The sequence below is a fragment of the Triticum urartu genome, chromosome 7A (genome assembly GCF_056163025.1).
Source record: "Triticum urartu cultivar PI428250 chromosome 7A, HENAU_Tu73, whole genome shotgun sequence".
NCBI lineage: Eukaryota > Viridiplantae > Streptophyta > Magnoliopsida > Poales > Poaceae > Triticum > Triticum urartu.
The window spans coordinates 260,658,859-260,679,193 of record NC_141879.1 but is presented as its reverse complement, the minus strand read 5'-3'; the positions used below and the strand labels follow the sequence as shown (position 1 = coordinate 260,679,193).

At 46.6% G+C, this 20,335-nt stretch overlaps 1 protein-coding gene across 1 annotated transcript; it reads right to left on the bottom strand.

Moving 5' to 3' along the window:
* Positions 1 to 6,215: 6,215 nt before the first annotated feature.
* On the bottom strand, positions 6,216 to 7,235 carry LOC125531937 (uncharacterized). The gene has a single exon (XM_048696147.2). The coding sequence runs from the start codon at positions 7,088 to 7,090 to the stop codon at positions 6,611 to 6,613; it is 480 nt and encodes a 159-aa protein (XP_048552104.2). The 5' UTR covers positions 7,091 to 7,235; the 3' UTR covers positions 6,216 to 6,610.
* Between the last annotated feature and the right edge of the window lie 13,100 nt (positions 7,236 to 20,335).

Here is a 20,335-nt window from a genome sequence, read left to right as displayed (position 1 = left end):
AAAATCCTAACGTTCACATTTTGAACTGAATCGGTCTGACCGAGTTTTACTATTCGGTCCCACCGAGTTTGGTAAATTGTGTGTAACGGCTAGATCTTGTGTGTAGGCTATATATACCCCTCCACCCTTCCTCCATTCATGCAGAGAGCCATCAGAACGTGCCTACACTTCCACTACTCATTTTCTGAGAGAGAACCACCTACTCATGTGTTGAGACCAAGATATTCCATTTCAACCACAAGAATCTAGATCTCTAGCCTTCCCCAAGTTGCTTTCCACTCAATCATCTTTCCGCCATATCCAAATCTGTGTGAGAGAGTTGAGTGTGGGGAGACTATCATTTGAAGCACAAAGAGCAAGGGGTTCATCATCAACACACCATCTATTACCTTTTGGAGAGTGGTGTCTCCTAGATTGGTTAGGTGTCACTTGAGAGCCTCCATCAAGATTGTGGAGTTGAACGAAGGAGTTTGTAAGGGCAAGGAGATCGCCTACTTCGTGAAGATCTACCCAAGTGAGGCAAGTCCTTCGTGGGCGATGGCTATGGTGCGATAGACAAGGTTACCCTTCGTGGGTTGAAGTCTCCATCAATGTGGATGTACGATAGCACCATCTATCGGAACCACGCCAAAAATCTCTGTGTCTCCAATTGCGTTTGCACACTCCAATCCCACCCCTTTACTTTCTTGCAAATTGCATGCTTTACTTTCCGCTGCTCATATACTCTTGCTGTGCTTGCTTAAAATGTATTGTGAATGTTTAAACTTGTGCTATAACTCCACCTTAACTTGAAGAAATTAAAAGCTACTATTTTTTTTTGTTGAGAGTCTAATCACCGTCCCCCCCCCCTCTAGACACCTCTTCTTGATCCTTTCAGTTGTGATTGATTGATCTTGCCTAGTTTTGACTAGGAGTTGATTGGTCAATGAAATTATGGCTGAAAATAAATTTTGGAATTATCCAGAACCCTAAATTGTCATTAGCGAGTGTTTATAGAAACCAAAATTGGGCTGTAAATGTTTATGATCTTCTGTTCAAGTAATTTGGGTTGGAATATAACTTATATGACCCCAAAAATTATTGAAACCCTAAAGTGAAATTGGGAATTAATTTTTTTTGCGGGGGGGAATTGGGAATTAAATTGAACTCTAAATAATTTAGGGAATAAAATTAATATCCAAAAATAGGGTTACAATTCAAATATTTAATTTGGGACGAAAAGTATTTTCCTTAAGTCTCAAATACTCTCTCCGTTCCAAATTACTCGAATATTTTCCCTTTTGGAACGGAGGGAGTAATATTTTGAGTCTTTGTTAATTTTCTCAAGTTGATTGGAGTGGATTTGTTTTTGGATCATTTCAAAAATCAAAAGGGAATTATTTCAAATAACCGTATAGTTGATTGGAGTGCTGTTTTTTTTTTGCCACAACTTCCATGATTGTCATTCCATGACGAAACTTTGCAAGCACTCAAAACATTTGTCAAAGTTTACCAAAAAAATGAGAAGTTTTTTAAATGTGTTTTCAATATTTTTTGGGTTTTACTGTTCATCACGGGCAGAAGAAGACTTTCATAACTGGCCTCTATCTGGGGAAAAAATCTCCCTGTAAACCATCCCCTAAAATTGACATGTCAGTGCAAAAACACTACTGGGGAGTTTTTCTGGTGATCCATTCAACTGCAATTTTTTTCTAAATTATATGAACACCCCTTATAACCATTTTTAGGGGGAAGTTTTTGAGTGAACTTGTTGGAGACGCTATTAACGACTTTTGTATTAAACTGTATTACCGGCCGTAGTGATGATGCATATAACGACTTTTGTGCTAAACTGTATTACCCGCCACACAGCTTTATCTTTCCACATGCATAGTATTCCTAGAAGGCATCTTTCCCAGCAGGGAGGGATGGGAGAGGATACGGCCTGCTCCACATCCATGATGGAGACCCCAGCTTTGGTAGATAAACAAAAACTTAACCGACATCACAGAACGGTGGGGCCGAAGAAGATAGAAGAAGCATCAGCAGCTGACAGCCTTTCCAGCTGCAGGCCTTTTGGCTTGGCCCAACTCAGCTCCCACCAGCAGCAGAAGAAGAGTCGGAGATCGACCATCCCAGACGGGCGCGAGCGTGACCCGATGGCATGGCATGGCATCCGATGCCTGGCTAGCCGTGCCGCCTTTGGCGCCTTCTCTTGTGCTCTTCTGCGCCAAAAGGCAGAGACTTTGGTGGTCAAAAGGCTAAAGAAATCAATCGAGAAGATGGGCATTGCTTGAGTGCCAAGATAGCTGGCCGAGGAGGCGGTGGGGTGGGGATCACCGCTCGCTCATCGGCTCATGAGTGTCGCTTCAGCTGGAAGACGGGAGGAAAGCACAAAAGCCACGTCTTTGCTCAAAGTACAGATTACGGGTAGCGGCGGCACAGCCTGCGCCGGCAAAGAGACGGTGAAAGCGTTCCGTTTCCGGGCAAAGGCCTGGTAATTATCACTGCTAATCACTGTTATTTTGCATTTTTAGCTTTGTGATGTTGGTTAACAGCGTGCCTTTTGTTTTGGATACTTGTACAGGGATCCGATGGCCATGGCCTCACTCCACTTTCCACGAGATCTGTACTGGCAGGGGGATCAAAAGTGCAACAGCCCCGGAGCACCCACTGGTGCATGCAGCTTGTGTGTGTCCTGCAGTTTTCGTGTGTGCTAAAGAAAGAGATGGGAGTGGAGTCCGTCTGATGAGAAACGGCGAGCCGGCAACACGCACAGATGCTGAGAGGCAGGGAGAGCTGCATATTTGTTCCCTTCTAGTAGTAGATCTGCCACTTTGGTCACTACCCCTCCTGATGTGATGTGACGGGGATACATCTGTCAGTTCACCACACCCTGAGAGAAAAGGCGTGTGCGCAGGATCCGGCGCCAGTTCCTTTTGCATCTCTGATTCTGATTGGCACTTTGCACGAATATACAAACAAACCCTGATAAAAAATTAACAACCATTTCCACCTCACAATTCAATAAAGGTGACCGTGCAAATAAATGAATTATCCGTGAAATTTGATAGTACCAGCTTGAAATATATCGCCTCCCATGAAAATGTTGTTGGCGCGTATAGAATTTGTCCTTGTATATCATAATGTCCCCGGGGCTCAATTCTGTCAGAATGGAAATGACATAGGATTCCAGGCACCAAGATAAGTCGCGTTGCATGTACAAGAAGATGTTATAACACCAAAGGATCGTCTTGTATTCATATTTTTCTCCAGTACAAGATGCAAAGATGCTACCTTGTCCAAGGCTCCAGTCGGTGGGTGCTTGGCTATCTTGGAACGGAAGCTGGTTGGAAGGAGGGGTGGTTGGATAAAGTGGCCACATTTGGATCTACTCGCACTGGCTGCCCATCTTAACCAAAGATTTGCTGGTGGAGGTGGTTATTGTAGTACAAATTGGTTGCTTTTTATTAATGCTGCACATGCAAAAGTGAGCCTAAACGGAAACAACATGTAGGCCGAGGCTCAGCTAGGCTCAGATCCGAAACTTGGCTTCCCTGAGCTAGTCCCCAAAAGGGAGAACAATTAGTTAAGTTAGTTAGTAGTGATGCTATCTTCCTACAAATTCAGTCTGCCGAAATTGTTCAGTGAGGATGGCTACTGTATATGATGCAGTAGCAGCTGAAAAATACTGTCAAAAATGTGCATGTGGCACCCAGCATTCAGCACTCTCCCGACCGGGTCCCGAACTTGAGATGTCAGCTTCTGATCTACTAGTAGTAGCAGACTTAGAGATAATGAGAGCAGAGTAGGCAGCTTAAACTAAACGACGCTGTGTAAGTACTGTACTAGGCGATCTGATATCCAATTACTCTGCACAGCACAGATCAGGCTACGGCGAACAGGCAGCAGATTTGTCGTGCCGCCCAGATTGCGTTTGCGTGCTGCGCTCGCCTGTCAGAGAATGTTGGGGACAGCAAGAACAGATGCCAAGGACTGGATACAACGTTTTTACTGCGTCGCCCGGTACGTACTACGCAAGTCAGGCGCACGCCTCAACCCTTTTTTTTTTCTTGCTCCATTTGCTGCAGAGCACGTACCAGGCTGCGTTTTTACTGCGGTTAAAACGCGCCATTCGTGCAGGCGTCCGGGCAGTGCAAAAGTCAATGTGTTCCCGGGAATCCTAGGTTGTGACTAATTAGTTAGCCGGTATACTTGCCCATTGGACTTGGCCGCTCTGGCATTTATCGCATGTCTTAATTAGGATTAGTGCTCAGCCAAAGCAGATGAAGCGGACATGTAATACTAGTACTCCCTCCGTTTTTATTTAGTTCGCATAGTATCTTTGGTCAAAGTCAAGCTTTATAAATTTTGACCAAGTTTATATACAAAAATATTAAGATATACAATAAGAAATCAACAACATTAGATTTATTATTAAATGTACTTTCACATCATGTAGATTTATTATGATAAATGTTTATATTGTTTTCTATAAACTTGGTCAAATTTTACGAAGTTTGACTTCAGTCAACTCTAATATGCAGAGTAAATAAAAACGGAGGCACAGTTTAGAAGGCATAGTTAAATTTGTGTGCGTTTCCACAATAGACAAGGTTTAGGACGCATTGCATTTATTTTTAATAGCTAATTAGTACTCCGATATACTATTTCTATATGCATGCGTGGTGTGAATGCTATTTTTTAGGCCATCTCGTAACCAATAGATAACCACGTAGGTCCCAGAGAATTTTCAAGTGCGCCTTTTAAACCGTGACGGAGGGAGTACATAATACAGTTGGCGGTTCATCATTAGTACTACGTAGGAGGCACGTAGTGTTTACGGTGGATGACCTGCCGTTTCTATTTTCTTCATGGTCTGGTCACCTAATCTACTCCTGGTAGGCTGATCCGTTAGGAGGACCAGTCGGTGTGCCCGATCAACCCCAGATTGCCGCTCCGAGTTCAAATTCATCCCCAGACACGAGACATCATCGTTCTGCAATTGTGCAGTTTTGTTTCCTGCAGCGAAGAGGAGTATGCATCGCATTTTAATCTTGGTTTTTAGCGTCCATTATCCGCCATGATCGCAGGCTGCTGGTGAGGCTGGCAGGCAGGCAAGCAGCTCATGATTGCAGCAGGAACCGAGACGGGGTTCAGATTCCCGGGTTGCTTGCTTGCTTGGCTTACTTTCTTCGCTTCACCGCGTCCTCCCCACCCACTTCCGCTTTGACGATCCCCGGCACATGCGCCTGTCTCCGCACAGCACGAATCCCTCCACCTCCCTCCCCTGCCTCTCCCCTCTTGGCCTGGCCATGGCGTTGGCATTGGCCGACACAGTGCCAGCCATGGCCGTGCCGTGCATGCCACCGCATTGCCCGGCCTAAGCACCAACGTACGGCCACGCATCCTGCCTGCCCCGACTCGAGTACTTGGGAAGGGAAGATGCCCCTCTCTCTCCCTCTCACGCATAATAATGCTTTGCTAAAACAAGGCAGGGAGGGAGGGGGCGAGAGACCTATTCCTGCGTTCTGTAACTGCAAAACGTAACAGCCAGCCCATGTGATGTGAGTGAGGCAAGCCAGGAAACTTTCAGCCTCCGCTTCCTTCTCCCTCCCACTTACTCGCGGTCAGGATCCATCCATGGCTCCTCAAACACGCAACGCACCTCCCCTCCCCCTCCTCTCGCTTTGGATCTCAACACCTCCATGCATGCACAACAATCCTAACCGACGCCCTGAAACTGAAACTGAAACTGACCAATGCCGTACACTCAGATGCAGCTGGGGATTTTTTTTTTTGGCAGGAAAAACCTATGTCATGTTGTTCTCATGAATAGAAGATTCTCTGCTGCAAATCTTCCTCTTCACTCTCACCGGTGCTGTGCCTGTGCTGGGACAAAACAACCGAAAGTACATCCCAGCCCATCCCCTCCACCTGACCGATTTTCTTCTGCTCGCCGCTGCATACATGCTACACACTTACTTCTCCCTTCGTGGATGCACCAATAATTCGAAAAAAACATTTTTTTATCTTCTCCACACAATGGGCAGTTCGATCAACAGGTTAAAGCCATTAACTTGGACCGAATTCAGTTAAATTGATCAAAATCTTTCTCTGTTCTTCAGGCCCAGAGGAGTTAATTGGCACCACCGAAAGTGTCTGCCGTTTGTCAGACTGCCAGCATGTGTAAAATTCGAGATGCGGCGGGCACAAGAATCGAATTGATTTAAACGGAAAACCGGAAAGAACATCACTTCAGATGATTATTCAGAACCGTTAGCTGTAATAGTCGGTAATTAACAGGGAATTCTCTTACAACTCTTGTTCTTTTCCCCAATCATCATCCCTATATTATATAAGTAAATAGCAACCTTTTCAATTCTAGTACAATTTCTCCTTCACACAAACCCAATAAAAATCAGAATGACAGAGAGAAAAAAGGCAAAATAACGCGTTAATTATTTGCACTAGAGATTATACTACTATATCATGGCCGTGGGAACCAAGAAGCCACCGCAAGAAAGAGAAAGAAAGAAAGAAGGAAGAGGAACGCAGCGCAAGAACTCCAAGAATTCGCCGATAAATGAACAATTGCACCATGGAGCCCATAAATTACGGCCAGCCGGGGCTACAGCGCCGATCCATGGCCCCACGCGGCCCCGCACCTCGGGCGGAAGGCGACCAGGCACGGCGGAGCGCGGATCCGCTTCTTGGGCGGCAGCGACATGAAGACGGCGGAGAGGTCGCGCGGGACGTCCAAGAAGCGCAGCGGCCGCTTCGGCGATGGCCTCGTCCCGGCCAAAGCCACGGGCTTCCTCGGCGCGCCGGGGCACTCGGTCGGCGGCCGGAGCTTGCTCTCCTCCGAAGTCGGCGTCCTGGGCTCCTCCTCCTCCTCGTCCGCCACCGCAGCCGGCGTCCGGGACTCCGCCACCACCTCTTCCTCCGCCACAGCCTCTTCCTCCGCCACCGCTGGTGCCGGCAGGGCCTCGGCTTCCGGCACCGTCGTCGTGGAGGCCGACGCGTGGTCAGGCGCAGGATCGGCGGCCGCCGCTCTCGTCCTGATCGGCGGCAGCGCCGGCAGGGCGTCGCCCGCGGGTGTAGAGGTCATCTCCGGCGCGGTGAATTGCGGGAGATGGTTGGGTGCTGGAGAGGAGAAGAGGCCGGCGGGTGGGAAAAACTTAGGTTGGGGAGGGGAGGGGAGGAGGAGAGATCAAGGAGAAGGAGAGGGAGAGCGAATAGGATCCCAAGGCGGCCGCGCCAAGGCTGTTAAATAGTCGCCCGGAGAGAGAAAGAGATAAAACGGCTTTGGGTGGGGTAAGTTGAATTTAATCCTTTGCCTTTTGGGCGCTGGCTTGCCTTTTTCCTGCAAAAGCTGAAGAAAATGCGAGATTAATTGGCTTTAATTACCCACCGTCGGATCAGGCGTTGTCTTTTTTTTTGAGTTGGAGACGTTGCCTTTCGGTGTTCCAGATATCACTTGGACATAGGGGCTCTTTATTTTATTTATTTACTTATTGTTCTTTATTTAAATAAAAGGGGCATTTGCGTACTTTGAATAGATTTTATTTAGTTGCCTAGATTGCTTGCGAATCTCTTTCTCAAGCTCGTAGATTATCAGACGAAGGATAATATACATGCAACTTGGTTTTTTTGTACCCCGTAAAAAAAAACTAGTTTTTTTATAAACTTCGTCCACCTAAATTTGTAAGTACGTTACTTCGACCAAAGATATAAATTTGAGAATGTAACTTTTGTACTCGCAAAAGGTAAATAATCTTGCAGTTTATGAATGGAGCGAGGTGTGTCCAAATAAAACCAACACCACTTTGATGGATGGGCAGAGCTCCTGCACGAGTGAAATTTTGTCTTTAGATGCAAGAGGAATTAAGATTACACACACATTGTGCTATATGATATAGTATTTTTTCCTATTTGGGTATTGGCGGGCCGCATTTTTGGTCATTAACTTCTGTGACAACATGTCTGAAAAATTGAAATACTTTCAGACAAATCCATATGCATGATATATTCAAGTATTTAATTAAATACCCGCAAAAAAGTATTTAATTGAATATTTGTAAAGATAGTATAGCAGAAAAGAAATTGCATGCCGACTCCTCGGCCGGAAGGAAAACTTCCCAACTGTAACCCCTCCACTAAACAAAAACTCTAATCCCTGACAATCGATTGGTACATATACAGATACATGTGCACTCCTAGACACCACATAGGGTTCTACTACTAGTTGGGAGGCATGAACTTTGCCAACCGTACCCCTCGTGCATGGCATCTTTGGCGCGAACGGAACCGGTGCTCACAACACAAATGTGGTGAACCCAATGATTTCAAGCTACTACTCAGTAGAGAAAAAAGAAACATGCATACTGGATGGGAGCAAGCAAGGCATGTATGTATGTAGGGAAGGCAATGATGGTGTGAGCAAGTGAGAATAAACACTTCCGGAGGAGATCCATTCCATGCATTGCATGCACGCGCAACGCAAGGCAAATGTACCACCGATTCCATTACCACGGTACCACCACACACCTCCGGCTGGCCTCCGGGAGAGGTGGAAATGAGTGCGGCAAGGACGCATCGACCGACAGCTCGGGAGATGACAGCAGTTGGCTGCAGGAAATGGCGGGGGTTAAATGAGCCATTTATTTTTGAGACGTAATCGCGCCATTTCCTCCTCTTTTAAGGTATGGAGTGAAACCGCATTGCACCATTGCTTGTAATGTATTCTTTCCACTTATGCTCAAGGTCTAGCTGGACGGAGCAGCACCTCTCACTCTATTATTACATTTTTGCGCGCGCTACAACTAGGTGGATTGTTGGTTGTCGCGGCAGAAATGGAGTAAGATTCCAACTGATTGGGGGTGTAGGGTTTGCGTGGACGCAAACGTATGAGTATGAATAATGCAGCACCGAGCCGGCACTCTACGCTGGCAACCATGCGTACTGCCGCACGTATTCGTCCTTGATCTCGACATATATTGCCTCCTCGATCGACGCCGAGCTGTTGGGTTGGCTGGACGGAAGAGATACGGCTTGCTCAAATTCAACGCTAATACGTTTCAAAAAAATAATTCAACGCTAACATTTACAAATGGCAAATGAAACTTAAAAAAAAGTGGCGGACAGTACGATCCATCGGTTTACAAGTGGTTTTCAGCTGACTAATGCTGACATTCCTATTTTATTTTATTATTTTTTGCAAAGGAAACGAGTGAGGGGTGTATATGGACTGTCGAGGATGGGAAATGCCCTCCAATTGTGGTGAAACTACAGGGGGTGCCATTGGCTTGGATGAGAAGGCAAAGGTAAAGAGAGGGAGGGAGGGATGGACCAGATCTCGCGGCTTCCACCAGGGCCCACCGCAGGCCCAGGCTGGTGGCTGGCAGCAAACAAAAGGCTGATGATCCCACATGGGCCCTGCTGGCTTTCAAGGGCTTACTCGTATTATTATTTCGCCTCTTTTTAATCCACACTGCTAGTATACATTTGATTGCTCACCCTTTTTTGCTTTGGACAACCTTTTGCGTTCATTGGTTCATCAATACTACACAACTATGGCGTCTGAATTACTACCTTTTTTCTCTTCTGCGAAATGAATTACCACCACCGTTTTGACACTATTGATTAGCTCATAAGTTACCACTGCTAGCTAATGCATGCTTGATCTCATTACTGCCTTCAAAATATGGCTGACCATGCATGTAAATTTCATTATGTGATAATTATGCCTTCCCAATTCTGGATGGCGTTAAGTTGTACTCTCAAAAGCAGCTGTACGTCTCTGTGTTGATAAATTTTTAGGAGAATTCGATACTTTAATTCTGTAGCGCGCCATGCATGCAAATGCAATACTACCCACTTGTTTCTTGTTTATATGGTTTGCTTGCAATCATACGTTTGGTTCCTTGTCAATCAAGATCACATGTACCATGATATGACTTTGATATGGATCTGCACTTTCTGAACGTGCCTTAGTCAATTTCGCATCCAAGATATACTATATTATAATAGGAGTATGGGAGATTAGTGTGTATGTAGTGTATGAGCTGATCACAACGAATTGTTAACGAATAAAACTGGTGTGTGACAATCCCATTCTCGTGGATATCTTTTGTGGGCCACGTGCATGCGTTGTAATCATGGCCATGGGATTGGGCCGCCATGCAAATAATCTAATAGTACTGTTTAAAAAAGGATTAATCAAGTATTGTTGGTACTCGTCTTCCCATACAAGCAAGGATCCAATGTTGCGCCACCCGTTCCCCCTTCCCCGTCGTGCGCCACTCCGGTGCCGGCGTCCACCCACCCCCGCCGCCAGTTGCTTCGACCCCGGCGGCCACCTTCCCCCTACCCCCTCTCTCCTTTCTCCCGCGGCACTCGCAGCTAGGCATGGCCGCCAGCCCGTAGTCGGTTTCCTCGTCCTCTCGGTGGAGCGAGGAGAGGTCCGTGGTTTTGAGGCTCGGGCTTTCGGAGAGCTTGTGAGCGTCGGGTTCACGGGGGACGGCGTCCGCAGAGGCGGATGGCGAATCCCAGCCCGAGGCGGCCTTCGTCCAGCCCAGGCCGCCCAGGAGAGAACTCTGGAGGTGGTGTCAAGCGGAGCGGAGCCCTATCCAGCAGGGGGGCTCCGGCGCCGGCGTGTCGCGAGGTGCCGCCAGACATGGACGACAAGTGTTTTCGGTGCCTCAAGGAGGGCCACTACAGGAACGATTGCACCAACACCATTGTCTGCTTCTGGTGTGGTCAAGAAGGACATCAGTCCAAGGAATGCAAGCGCCTGCACAGCCCCTCATCGGAGGAGGACCTGCGGCATCAGGCTCTGGCCAAGGTGGCTCGGCGCGAGCAAGAGGCGTCGAGGGGTCGTGCGGACCCGGGGAGGTTGCTAACGCCGCTGCCGTCATCATTGCGGGGCCCTGTGTGTGTGTGCCGGAGTGGGCACTCCTTCCGCCATCGAGCTCTCAGAGGGAAGTGACCGCGGAGGAGGAGTTGGATCCGACTGACCATTGCATCCTTGGTCGCACTCGATCTATGGAGGATTTAGAGCATAAGCCGAGGTTTGCCATGGTGGCGTATGTGGGCGGTGCGTGCCATGACCTGCAACTTGAGTTTATGTTGGAGCGCTGGAGGAGATTCTGAACATCGAGCCGCACTGGGTGTCAGTTCATTGCTATAGGCTGAAGGATTTTCTGGTCGTTTTCGCTTCCGCTGAGCACCGCAACAGAGTTAGTGCTAGGCCTTGATAACCCACAAGTATAGGGGATCAATTGGAGACTTCCTTGATAAGTAAGAGTATCGAACCCAACAAGGAGCTAAAGGTAGAACAAATATTCCCTCAAGTTCTATCGACCACCGATACAACTCTACGCACGTAGTACTTTGAAGGTGTTGTAGGATAGGTTTGCAAGATAATAAAGAGCACGTAAATAAAAACTAGGGGCTGTTTAGATAAATAAACAACTGAGTTAGTTTTAGTAGAAAACTGTTTGTCACAAGAAAGTTATTTGTCCCCAGGCAATCGATAACTAGACCGGTAATCATTATTGCAATTTTATACGAGGGAGAGGCATAAGCTAACATACTTTCTCTCCTTGGATCATATGCACTTATGATTGGAAATGTAGCAAACATCCATAACTACTAAAGATCATTAAGGTAAAACCCAACCATAGCATTAAAGTATCAAGTCCTCTTTATTCCCAGACGCCATAACCCACTTATCCGTGTTTGTGTTTCTATCACTCACGCAACACAGACAATAAGCAAACCATGAACATATTGCAAACCCTATAGCGGGGGTCCCTCACGCTTGCGCGACACGGAGAGCACCATAGGACAACACCAATAATAAAACATACAACTCAAACCAATCATGATCATCAATTAACCCATAGGACAAAACAGATCTACTCAAACATCATAGGATAACCATACATCATTGGGAAATAATATATACCATTGAGCATCATGATTAAGTAGATATTACAATAGGGAGAAGAGGTGTTACACCACTGCATAGAGGGGGATAGAGTTGGTGATGACGGCGGCAAAGTTGTTGGTGTAGATCGTCGTCACGATGATGGCCCTGGCGGCGTTCCGGCGCCACCGGGAGAGAGGGAAGAGAGCCCCCTCCTTCTTCTTCTTCCTTGACCTTCCCCTAGAGGGGATAAGGGTTTCCCCTCTGGTCCATGATCTCCATGGCGGCGGAGGGGCGAGAGCCCCACCGAGATTGGATCTCTCTCTCTCTCTCTCTCTCTCTCTGTTTCCTTTTCTTTTTGCGTTCCCTGATTTTGGCCTTTCACCGTTTCTTAAATTTCCGGAGATCCATAACTCTGATTGGGCTGAAATTTTAACACGATTTTTATCCGGATATTAGCTTTCTTGCACAAGAAGAAGGGCACCAACCACCTTACGGGGTGACCACAAGGGCCCAGGGCGCGCCCCTCACCCTTGTGGGCCCCTCGGGCATCGTCTCGTGTTGATTCCACCTCCCAAAATTCACATATATTCCAAAGAAATCTCTATAAGTTTTTATCCCGTTTGGACTCCATTCGATATGGATCTTCCGTGAAACAAAAAACATGCAACAAACAGGAATTGGCACTCGGCACTAGATCAATATGTTAGTCCAAGAAAATCACATAATTGTTACCAAAAGTATGTAAAATTTGTAGAATATTGGCATGGAACAATAAAAAATTATAGATACATCGGAGGCGTATCAGGCCTTCGCTGGAGCAAAGGGGTGAGGCTGTTCTTCAGGCAATGGAATCGGCAAGCGCTCGCGGTGCACTCCATGCTCAGCAACAAAGTCTCGTTGGTGGCCGAGGGGATTTCGTCGCATGCTTGGGACAGGGAGACTGCCAAGGATCTGTTAGGAACGTCCTGCCTTATCGACACCATCGCGTCGGAAACTAGCTCTAGAAGGAATCTTTCCTCGTTCAAGCTCTCTACTTGGACGGCAAACCCAGACAACATTCCTTCTCTGCGATGGCTGGCGGTGCCAGAACCGGGCTTGGCGGCCCCGTTGCACGAACCAAGCCTATTGCAATACAACGTTCTTATTCATTTGGATGAGGTGAAGGACTTCGGGGATTACGTGAAGCCGCCATGGAGCGTTGAGGTCTCATCAAATAGTGGGCAGAGCGGGCTGCCATCGCCAAGATCTGGTGGCGGGCATGCTAGCGGCGTCTCAAGTCGACGACCAAGTTGGCAGTTCGGGGTAAGAGACCAGAGTGGAGGTGATGGTTCCACACAGAGGAGTGGGGTCACATCGCCGTCGTTGGCGTTGCTGCCGGCGACATCGGGCTGGACGTTGCCGCCAATGGAGTCAAGAACTTGGACCATACCCACGGGGCCGCCTCAGCCTGTGAAAGAGAGGCTTTCTGTTAGGTAGTCGGCTTTTGACCAGCTGACAAGCACAGTAGGGCTTACATATGCTTCGGGAGATGGAGTATTGAATCAGAGAGCGCCAATCGCGGAGAGACCAATGATTGGAACGGGTGTGGTTGATACGTCTCCAACGTATCTATAATTTTTGATTGTTCCATGCTATTCTATTATCTGTTTTGGATATCTTATATGCATTAATATGCTATTTTATATGATTTTTGGGACTAACCTATCAACCTAGAGTATTTTTCCTTGTTTTAGAGTTTCGCAGAAAAAGAATACCAAATGGAGTCCAAACGGAATGAACCTTTGGCGATGATTTTTCTTGGACCAGAAGACATTCAGAGGGCTTGGAGTGCATGTCAGGAAATCCATGAGGCGGGGGATCAATTGTAGCCTTTCTCGATAAGTAAGAGTGTCGAACCCAACGAGGAGCTAAAGGTAGAACAAATATTCCCTCAAGTTCTATCGACCACCGATACAACTCTACGCACGCTTAACGTTCGCTTTACCTAGAACAAGTATGAAACTAGAAGTACTTTGAATGTTTGGTAGGATAGGTTTGCAGGATAATAAAGAGCACGTAAATAAAAACTAGGGGCTGTTTAGATAAATAAACAACTAAGTTATTTTTAGTAGAGAACTTTTTGTCAGAAGAAAGTTATTTGTCCCTAGGCAATCGATAACTAGACCGGTAATCATTATTGCAATTTTATATGAGGGAGAGGCATAAGCTAACATACTTTCTCTCCTTGGATCATATGCACTTATGATTGGAACTGTAGCAAACATTCGTAACTACTAAAGATTATTAAGGTAAAACCCAAACATAGCATTAAAGTATCAAGTCCTCTTTATTCCCAAACGCCATAACCCACTTATCCGTGTTTGTGTTTCTATTACCCATGCAACACAGAGAATAAGGAAACCATGAACATATTGGAAACCCTATAGCGGGGGTCCCTCATGCTTGCGCGACATGGAGAGCACCATAGGACAACACCAATAATAAAACATACAACTCAAACCAATCATGATCATCAATTAACCCATAGGACAAAGCGGATCTACTCAAACATCATAGGATAGCCATATCATTGGGAAATAATATATAGTGTTGAGCATCATGTTTAAGTAGAGATTACAGCGGGGAGAAGAGGTGTTACACCACTGTATAGAGGGGGATAGAGTTGGTGATGACGGCCGCGAAGTTGTTGGTGTAAATCATCGTCACGATGATGGCCCTGGTGAAGGAAATATGCCCTAGAGGCAATAATAAAGTTATTATTTATTTCCTCATATCATGATAAATGTTTATTATTCATGCTAGAATTGTATTAACCAGAAACATAATACATGTGTGAATACATAGACAAACATAGTGTCACTAGTATGCCTCTACTTGACTAGCTCGTTGATCAAAGATGGTTGAGTTTCCCAGCCATAAACATGGGTTTTCATTTGATCAACGGGATCGCATCATTAGGAGAATGATGTGATTGACTTTACCCATTCCGTTAGCTTAGCACTTGATCGTTTAGTTTACTGCTATTGCTTTCTTCATGACTTATACATGTTCCTATGACTATGAGATTATGCAACTCCCGAATACCGGAGGATCACTTTGTGTGCTACCAAACGTCACAACATAACTGGGTGATTATAGAGGTGCTCTACAGGTGTCTCTGATGTTGTTCGTGGAGTTGGCATAGATCAAGAATAGGATTTGTCACTCCGATTGTCGGAGAGGTATCTCTGGGCCCTCTCGGTAATGCACATCACTATAAGCCTTGCAAGCAATGTGACTAATGAGTTAGTTGCGGGATGATGCATTACGGAACGATTAAAGAGACTTGCCGGTAATGAGATTGAGCTAGGTATTGAGATACCAACGACCGAATCTCGAGCAAGTAACATACCGATGACAAAGGGAACAACGTATGTTGTTATGCGGTTTGAGCGATAAAGATCTTCGTAGAATAAGTAGGAACCAATATGAGCATCCAGGTTCCACTATTGGTTATTGACCGGAGACATGTCTCGGTCATGTCTACATAGTTCTCGAACCCATAGGGTCCGCACGCTTAAAGTTTTGTGACGATCGGTATTATGAGTTTATATGTTTTGGTGCACCGAAGGTAGTTCGGAGTCTCAGATATGATCACGGACATGACGAGGAGTCTCTAAATGGTCGATACATAAAGATTGATATATTGGAAGCCTACATTTGGACATCGGAAGAGTTCCGGGTGAAATTGGGATTTTACCGGAGTGCCGGAGCGGTTACCGGAACCCCCGGGGGTTAATGGGCCCTGTTGGGCCCTAGTGGAGGGAGAGGGGCCGGCCAGGGCAGGCCGCGCGCCCCCTCCCCCTCTGGTCCGAATTGGATAGGAAGGGGGGGGCATCGCCCGCCTTTCCTTCTCCTTCTCCCCCTTCCTTTCCCCCTCCTAGTAGGAGTAGGAAAGAGGGGAATCCTACTCCTACTAGGAGGAGGACTCCTCCTCCTAGAGCGCCCTACAGGGTCGGCCGGCCTCCCCCTTGCTCCTTTATATACGGGGGCAGGGGGCACCCTAGAACACACAAGTTGATCATTGATCTCTCCCAGCCATGTGCGGTGCCCCCCTCCACCATAATCCACCTCGGTCATATCGTAGCGGTGCTTAGGCGAAGCCCTGCGTCGGTAGCTTCATCAACATCGTCACCACGCCGTCGTGTTGACGAAACTCTCCCTCGAGCTCTACTGGATTATGAGTTCACGGGACGTCACCGAGCTGAATGTGTGCTGAACGCGGAGGTGCCGTATGTTCGGTACTGAGGATCGGTCGATTGTGAAGACGTACGACTACATCAACCGCGTTGTCATAACGCTTCCGCTTAATGGTCTACGAGGGTATGTGGACAACACTCTCCCCTCTCGTTGCTATGCATCACCATGATCTTGCTTGTGCGTAGGATTTTTTCTGAAATTACTACATTCGCCAACACCTAGCGATGTTCTGACGCCCCCGGGAGAGACTGGGAGAGAGCCCCCCTCCTTCTTCTTCTTCCTTGACCTTCCTCTAGATGTGAGAAGGGTTTCCCCTCTGCTCCATGGCCTCCATGGCAGCAGAGGGGCGAGAGCCTCTCCGAGATTGGATCTCTCTCTCTCCCTCTCTCTCTCTCTCTCTCTCTCTCTCTCTCTCTCTGTTTCCTTGTGTTTCTGCGTTCCCCGATTCTGGCCTTTCACTGTTTCTTAAATTCCTGGAGATCTGTAACACTGATTGGGCTGAAATTTTAACATGATTTTTATCCGGATATTAGCTTTCTTGCTCTAGAAGAAGGGCACCAACCGCCTTATGGGGTGACCACAAGGGCCCATGGTGCACCCTCACCCTTGTGGGCCCCTCGGGCGTCGTGTCGCATTGATTCCACCTCCCAAAATTCATATATATTCCAAAAAAATTTCTGTAAGTTTTTATCCTGTTTGGACTCTGTTTGATATGGATTTTCTGCGAAACAAAAAACATGCAATAAACAGGAACTAGCACTCGGCACTGGATCAATATGTTAGTCCCAAAAATAGTATAAAAAGTATGTAAAAGTTGTAGAATATCAACATGGAACAATCAAAAATTATATGTACGACAGAGACGTATCAGGCCTTCGCTGGAGCACAAAGGGGTGAGGCTGTTCTTCAGGCAATGGAATCAGCAAGCGCTCGCAGTGCAATCCATGCTCAGCAACAGAGTCTCGTTGGTGATCGAGGGGATTCCGTCGCATGCTTGGGACAGGGAGACTGCCGAGGATCTATTAGGAACGTCCTGCCTCGTCGACACCATTGCACCGAAAACTAGCCCCGGAAGGAATCTTTCCTCATTCAAGCTCTCTGCTTGGACGGCGAACCCAGACAACATCCTTCTCTACGATGGTTGGCAGTGCCAGAACCAGGCTTGGTGGCCCCGTTGCACGAACCAACCCTATTGCAATACCAGGTTCTTATTCATTTGGATGAGGTGAAGGACTTCGAGGATTACGTGGAGCCGCCATGGAGCGTTGAGGTCTCATCAGATAGTTGGCAGAGCGGGCTGCCATCACCAAGAGCTGGTGGCAGGTATGCTACTGGTGTCTCAAATCGTCGGCCAAGTTGGCGGTTCGGGGTAAGAGACTAGAGAGGAGGTGATGGTTCCATGCAGAGGAGTGGGGTCACATCATCCTCGTTGGCGGTGCTGCCGGTGACATCGGACTAGAGGTTGCCGCCAATGGAGTCAAGAACTTGGACCACGCCCGCAGGGCTGCCTCAGCCTGTGAAAGAGAGGCTTTCTATTAGGCAGTCGGCTTTTGACCGACTGACAAGGACAGTGGGGCCTACGGATGCTTCGGGAGACGGAGTTTTGAATCAGAGAGCGCCAATCACGGAGACACCAATTATTGGAACGGGTGTGGTTGATATGTCTCCAACGTATCTATATTTTTTGATTGTTCCATGCTATTATATTATCTATTTTGGATGTTTATATGCATTAACATGCTATTTTATATGATTTTTGGGACTAACCTATCAACCTAGAGTGTTTTTCCTTGTTTTCGAGTTTCGCAAAAAAGAAATACCAAACAGAGTCCAAACGGAATGAAACTTTCGCGATGATTTTTCTTGGACTAGAAGACATTCTGAGGGCTTGGAGTGCACATCAGGAAAGCCACGAGGGGGGATCAATTGTAGCCTTTAACGATAAGTAAGAGTGTCGAATCCAACGAGGAGCTAAAGGTAGAAGAAATATTCCCTCAAGTTCTATTGACTACCGATACAACTCTACGCACGCTTAACGTTCGCTTTACCTAGAACAAGTATGAAACTATAAGTACTTTGAATGTGTTGTAGGATAGGTTTGCAAGATAATAAAGAGCATGTAAATAAAAACTAGGGGCTGTTTAGATAAATAAACAACTGAGTTAGTTTTAGTAGAGAACTTTTTGTCACAAGAAAGTTATTTGTCCCCAGGCAATCGATAACTAGACCGGTAATCATTATTGCAATTTTATACGAGGGAGAGGCATAAGCTAACATACTTTCTCTCCTTGGATCATATGCACTTATGATTGGAAATGTAGCAAACATCCGTAACTACTAAAGATCATTAAGGTAAAACCCAACCATAGCATTAAAGTATCAAGTCCTCTTTATTCCCAGACGCCATAACCCACTTATCCGTGTTTGTGTTTCTATCACTCACGCAACGCAGGTAATAAGCAAACCATGAACATATTGCAAACCCTATAGCGGGGGTCCCTCACGCTTGCGCAACACGAAGAGCACCATAGGACAACATCAATAATAAAACATACAACTCAAACCAATCATGATCATCAATTAACCCATAGGACAAAATGAATCTACTCAAACATCATAGGATTGTCATACATCATTGGGAAATAATATATAGCGTTGAGCATCATGTCTAAGTAGAGATTACAGCGGGGATAAGAGGTGTTACACCACTGCATAGAGGGGAATAGAGTTGGTGATGACGGCTGCGAAGTTGCTGGTTGTAGATCGTCGTCACAATGATGGCCGTGGCGGCGTTCCGACGCCACCGGAAGAGAGTGGAAGAGAGCCCCCCTCCTTATTCTTCTTCCTTGACCTCCCCCTAGATGGGAGAAGGGGTTCCCCTCTGGTCCATGGCCTCCATGGTGGCGGAGGGCGAGAGCCCCTCCGAGATTGGATCTCTCTCTCTCTCTCTCTCTCTCTCTCTCTATTTCCTTGTGTTTCTACATTCCCCGATTCTGGCCTTTCACCGCTTCTTAAATTCCCGAAGATCCGTAACTCTGATTGGGCTGAAATTTTAACATGATTTTTATCCGGATATTAGCTTTCTTGCGCTAGAAGAAGGGCACCAGACGCCTTACGGGTTGACCAGAAGGGCCCAGGGTGCACCCCTCACCCTTGTGGTCCCCTTGGGCAACGTCTCGCGTTGATTCCACCTCCCAAAATTCACATATATTCCAAAACAATCTCCATAAGTTTTTATCCATTTTGGACTCCATTTGATATGGATTTTCTGTGAAACAAAAAACATGCAACAAACAGGAACTGGCACTTAGCACTGGATCAATATGTTAGTCCAAGAAAATCATATAAATTTTTGCCAAAAGTATGTAAAAGTTGTAGAGTATCGACATGGAATAATGAAAAACTATAGATACGATAGAGACGTATTAATACGTCTCCAACGTATCTATAATTTTTGATTATTCCATGCTATTATATTATCAACCTTGGATGTTTTATATGCATTTATATGCTATTTTATATGATTTTTGGGACTAACCTATTAACCCAGAGCCCAGTGCCAGTTTCTGTTTTTTTCCTTGTTTTAGAGTATCGCAGAAAAGGAAAATCAAACGGAGTCCAATTGACCTGAAACTTCACGAAACTTATTTTTGGACCAGAAGAAGCCCACGGATCGGAGTTGGACCAGGAGAGTACCGGGCAGCCCACGATGCTGGGGGCGCGCCCACCCCCCTGGGCGTGCCCCCCTGCCTCGTGGACAGCCCGGAGGTCCACCGACGTACTTCTTCCTCCTATATACCCACATACCCTAAAAACTTCGGGGAGCACAATAGATCGGGAGTTCTATCGCCAGAAGCCTCCGTAGCCACCAAAAACCAATCTAGACCCGTTCCGGCACCCTGCTAGAGGGGGGGGGATCCCTCTCCGGTGGCCATCTTCATCATCCCGGTGCTCTCCATGACGAGGAGGGAGTAGTTCTCCCTCGGGGCTGAGGGTATGTACCAGTAGCTATGTGTTTGATCTCTCTCTCTCGTGTTCTTGAGGTGGCACGATCTTGATGTATCTCGAGCTTTGCTATTATAGTTGGATCTTATGATGTTTCTCCCCCTCCACTCTCTTGTAATGGATTGAGTTTTCCGTTTGAAGTTATCTTATCGGATTGAGTCTTTAAGGATTTGAGAA

Excerpts from the sequence above, each read along its gene's own strand:
- LOC125531937 (XM_048696147.2), bottom strand. The coding sequence starts at position 7,090 with ATGACCTCTACACCCGCGGGCGACGCCCTGCCGGCGCTGCCGCCGATC.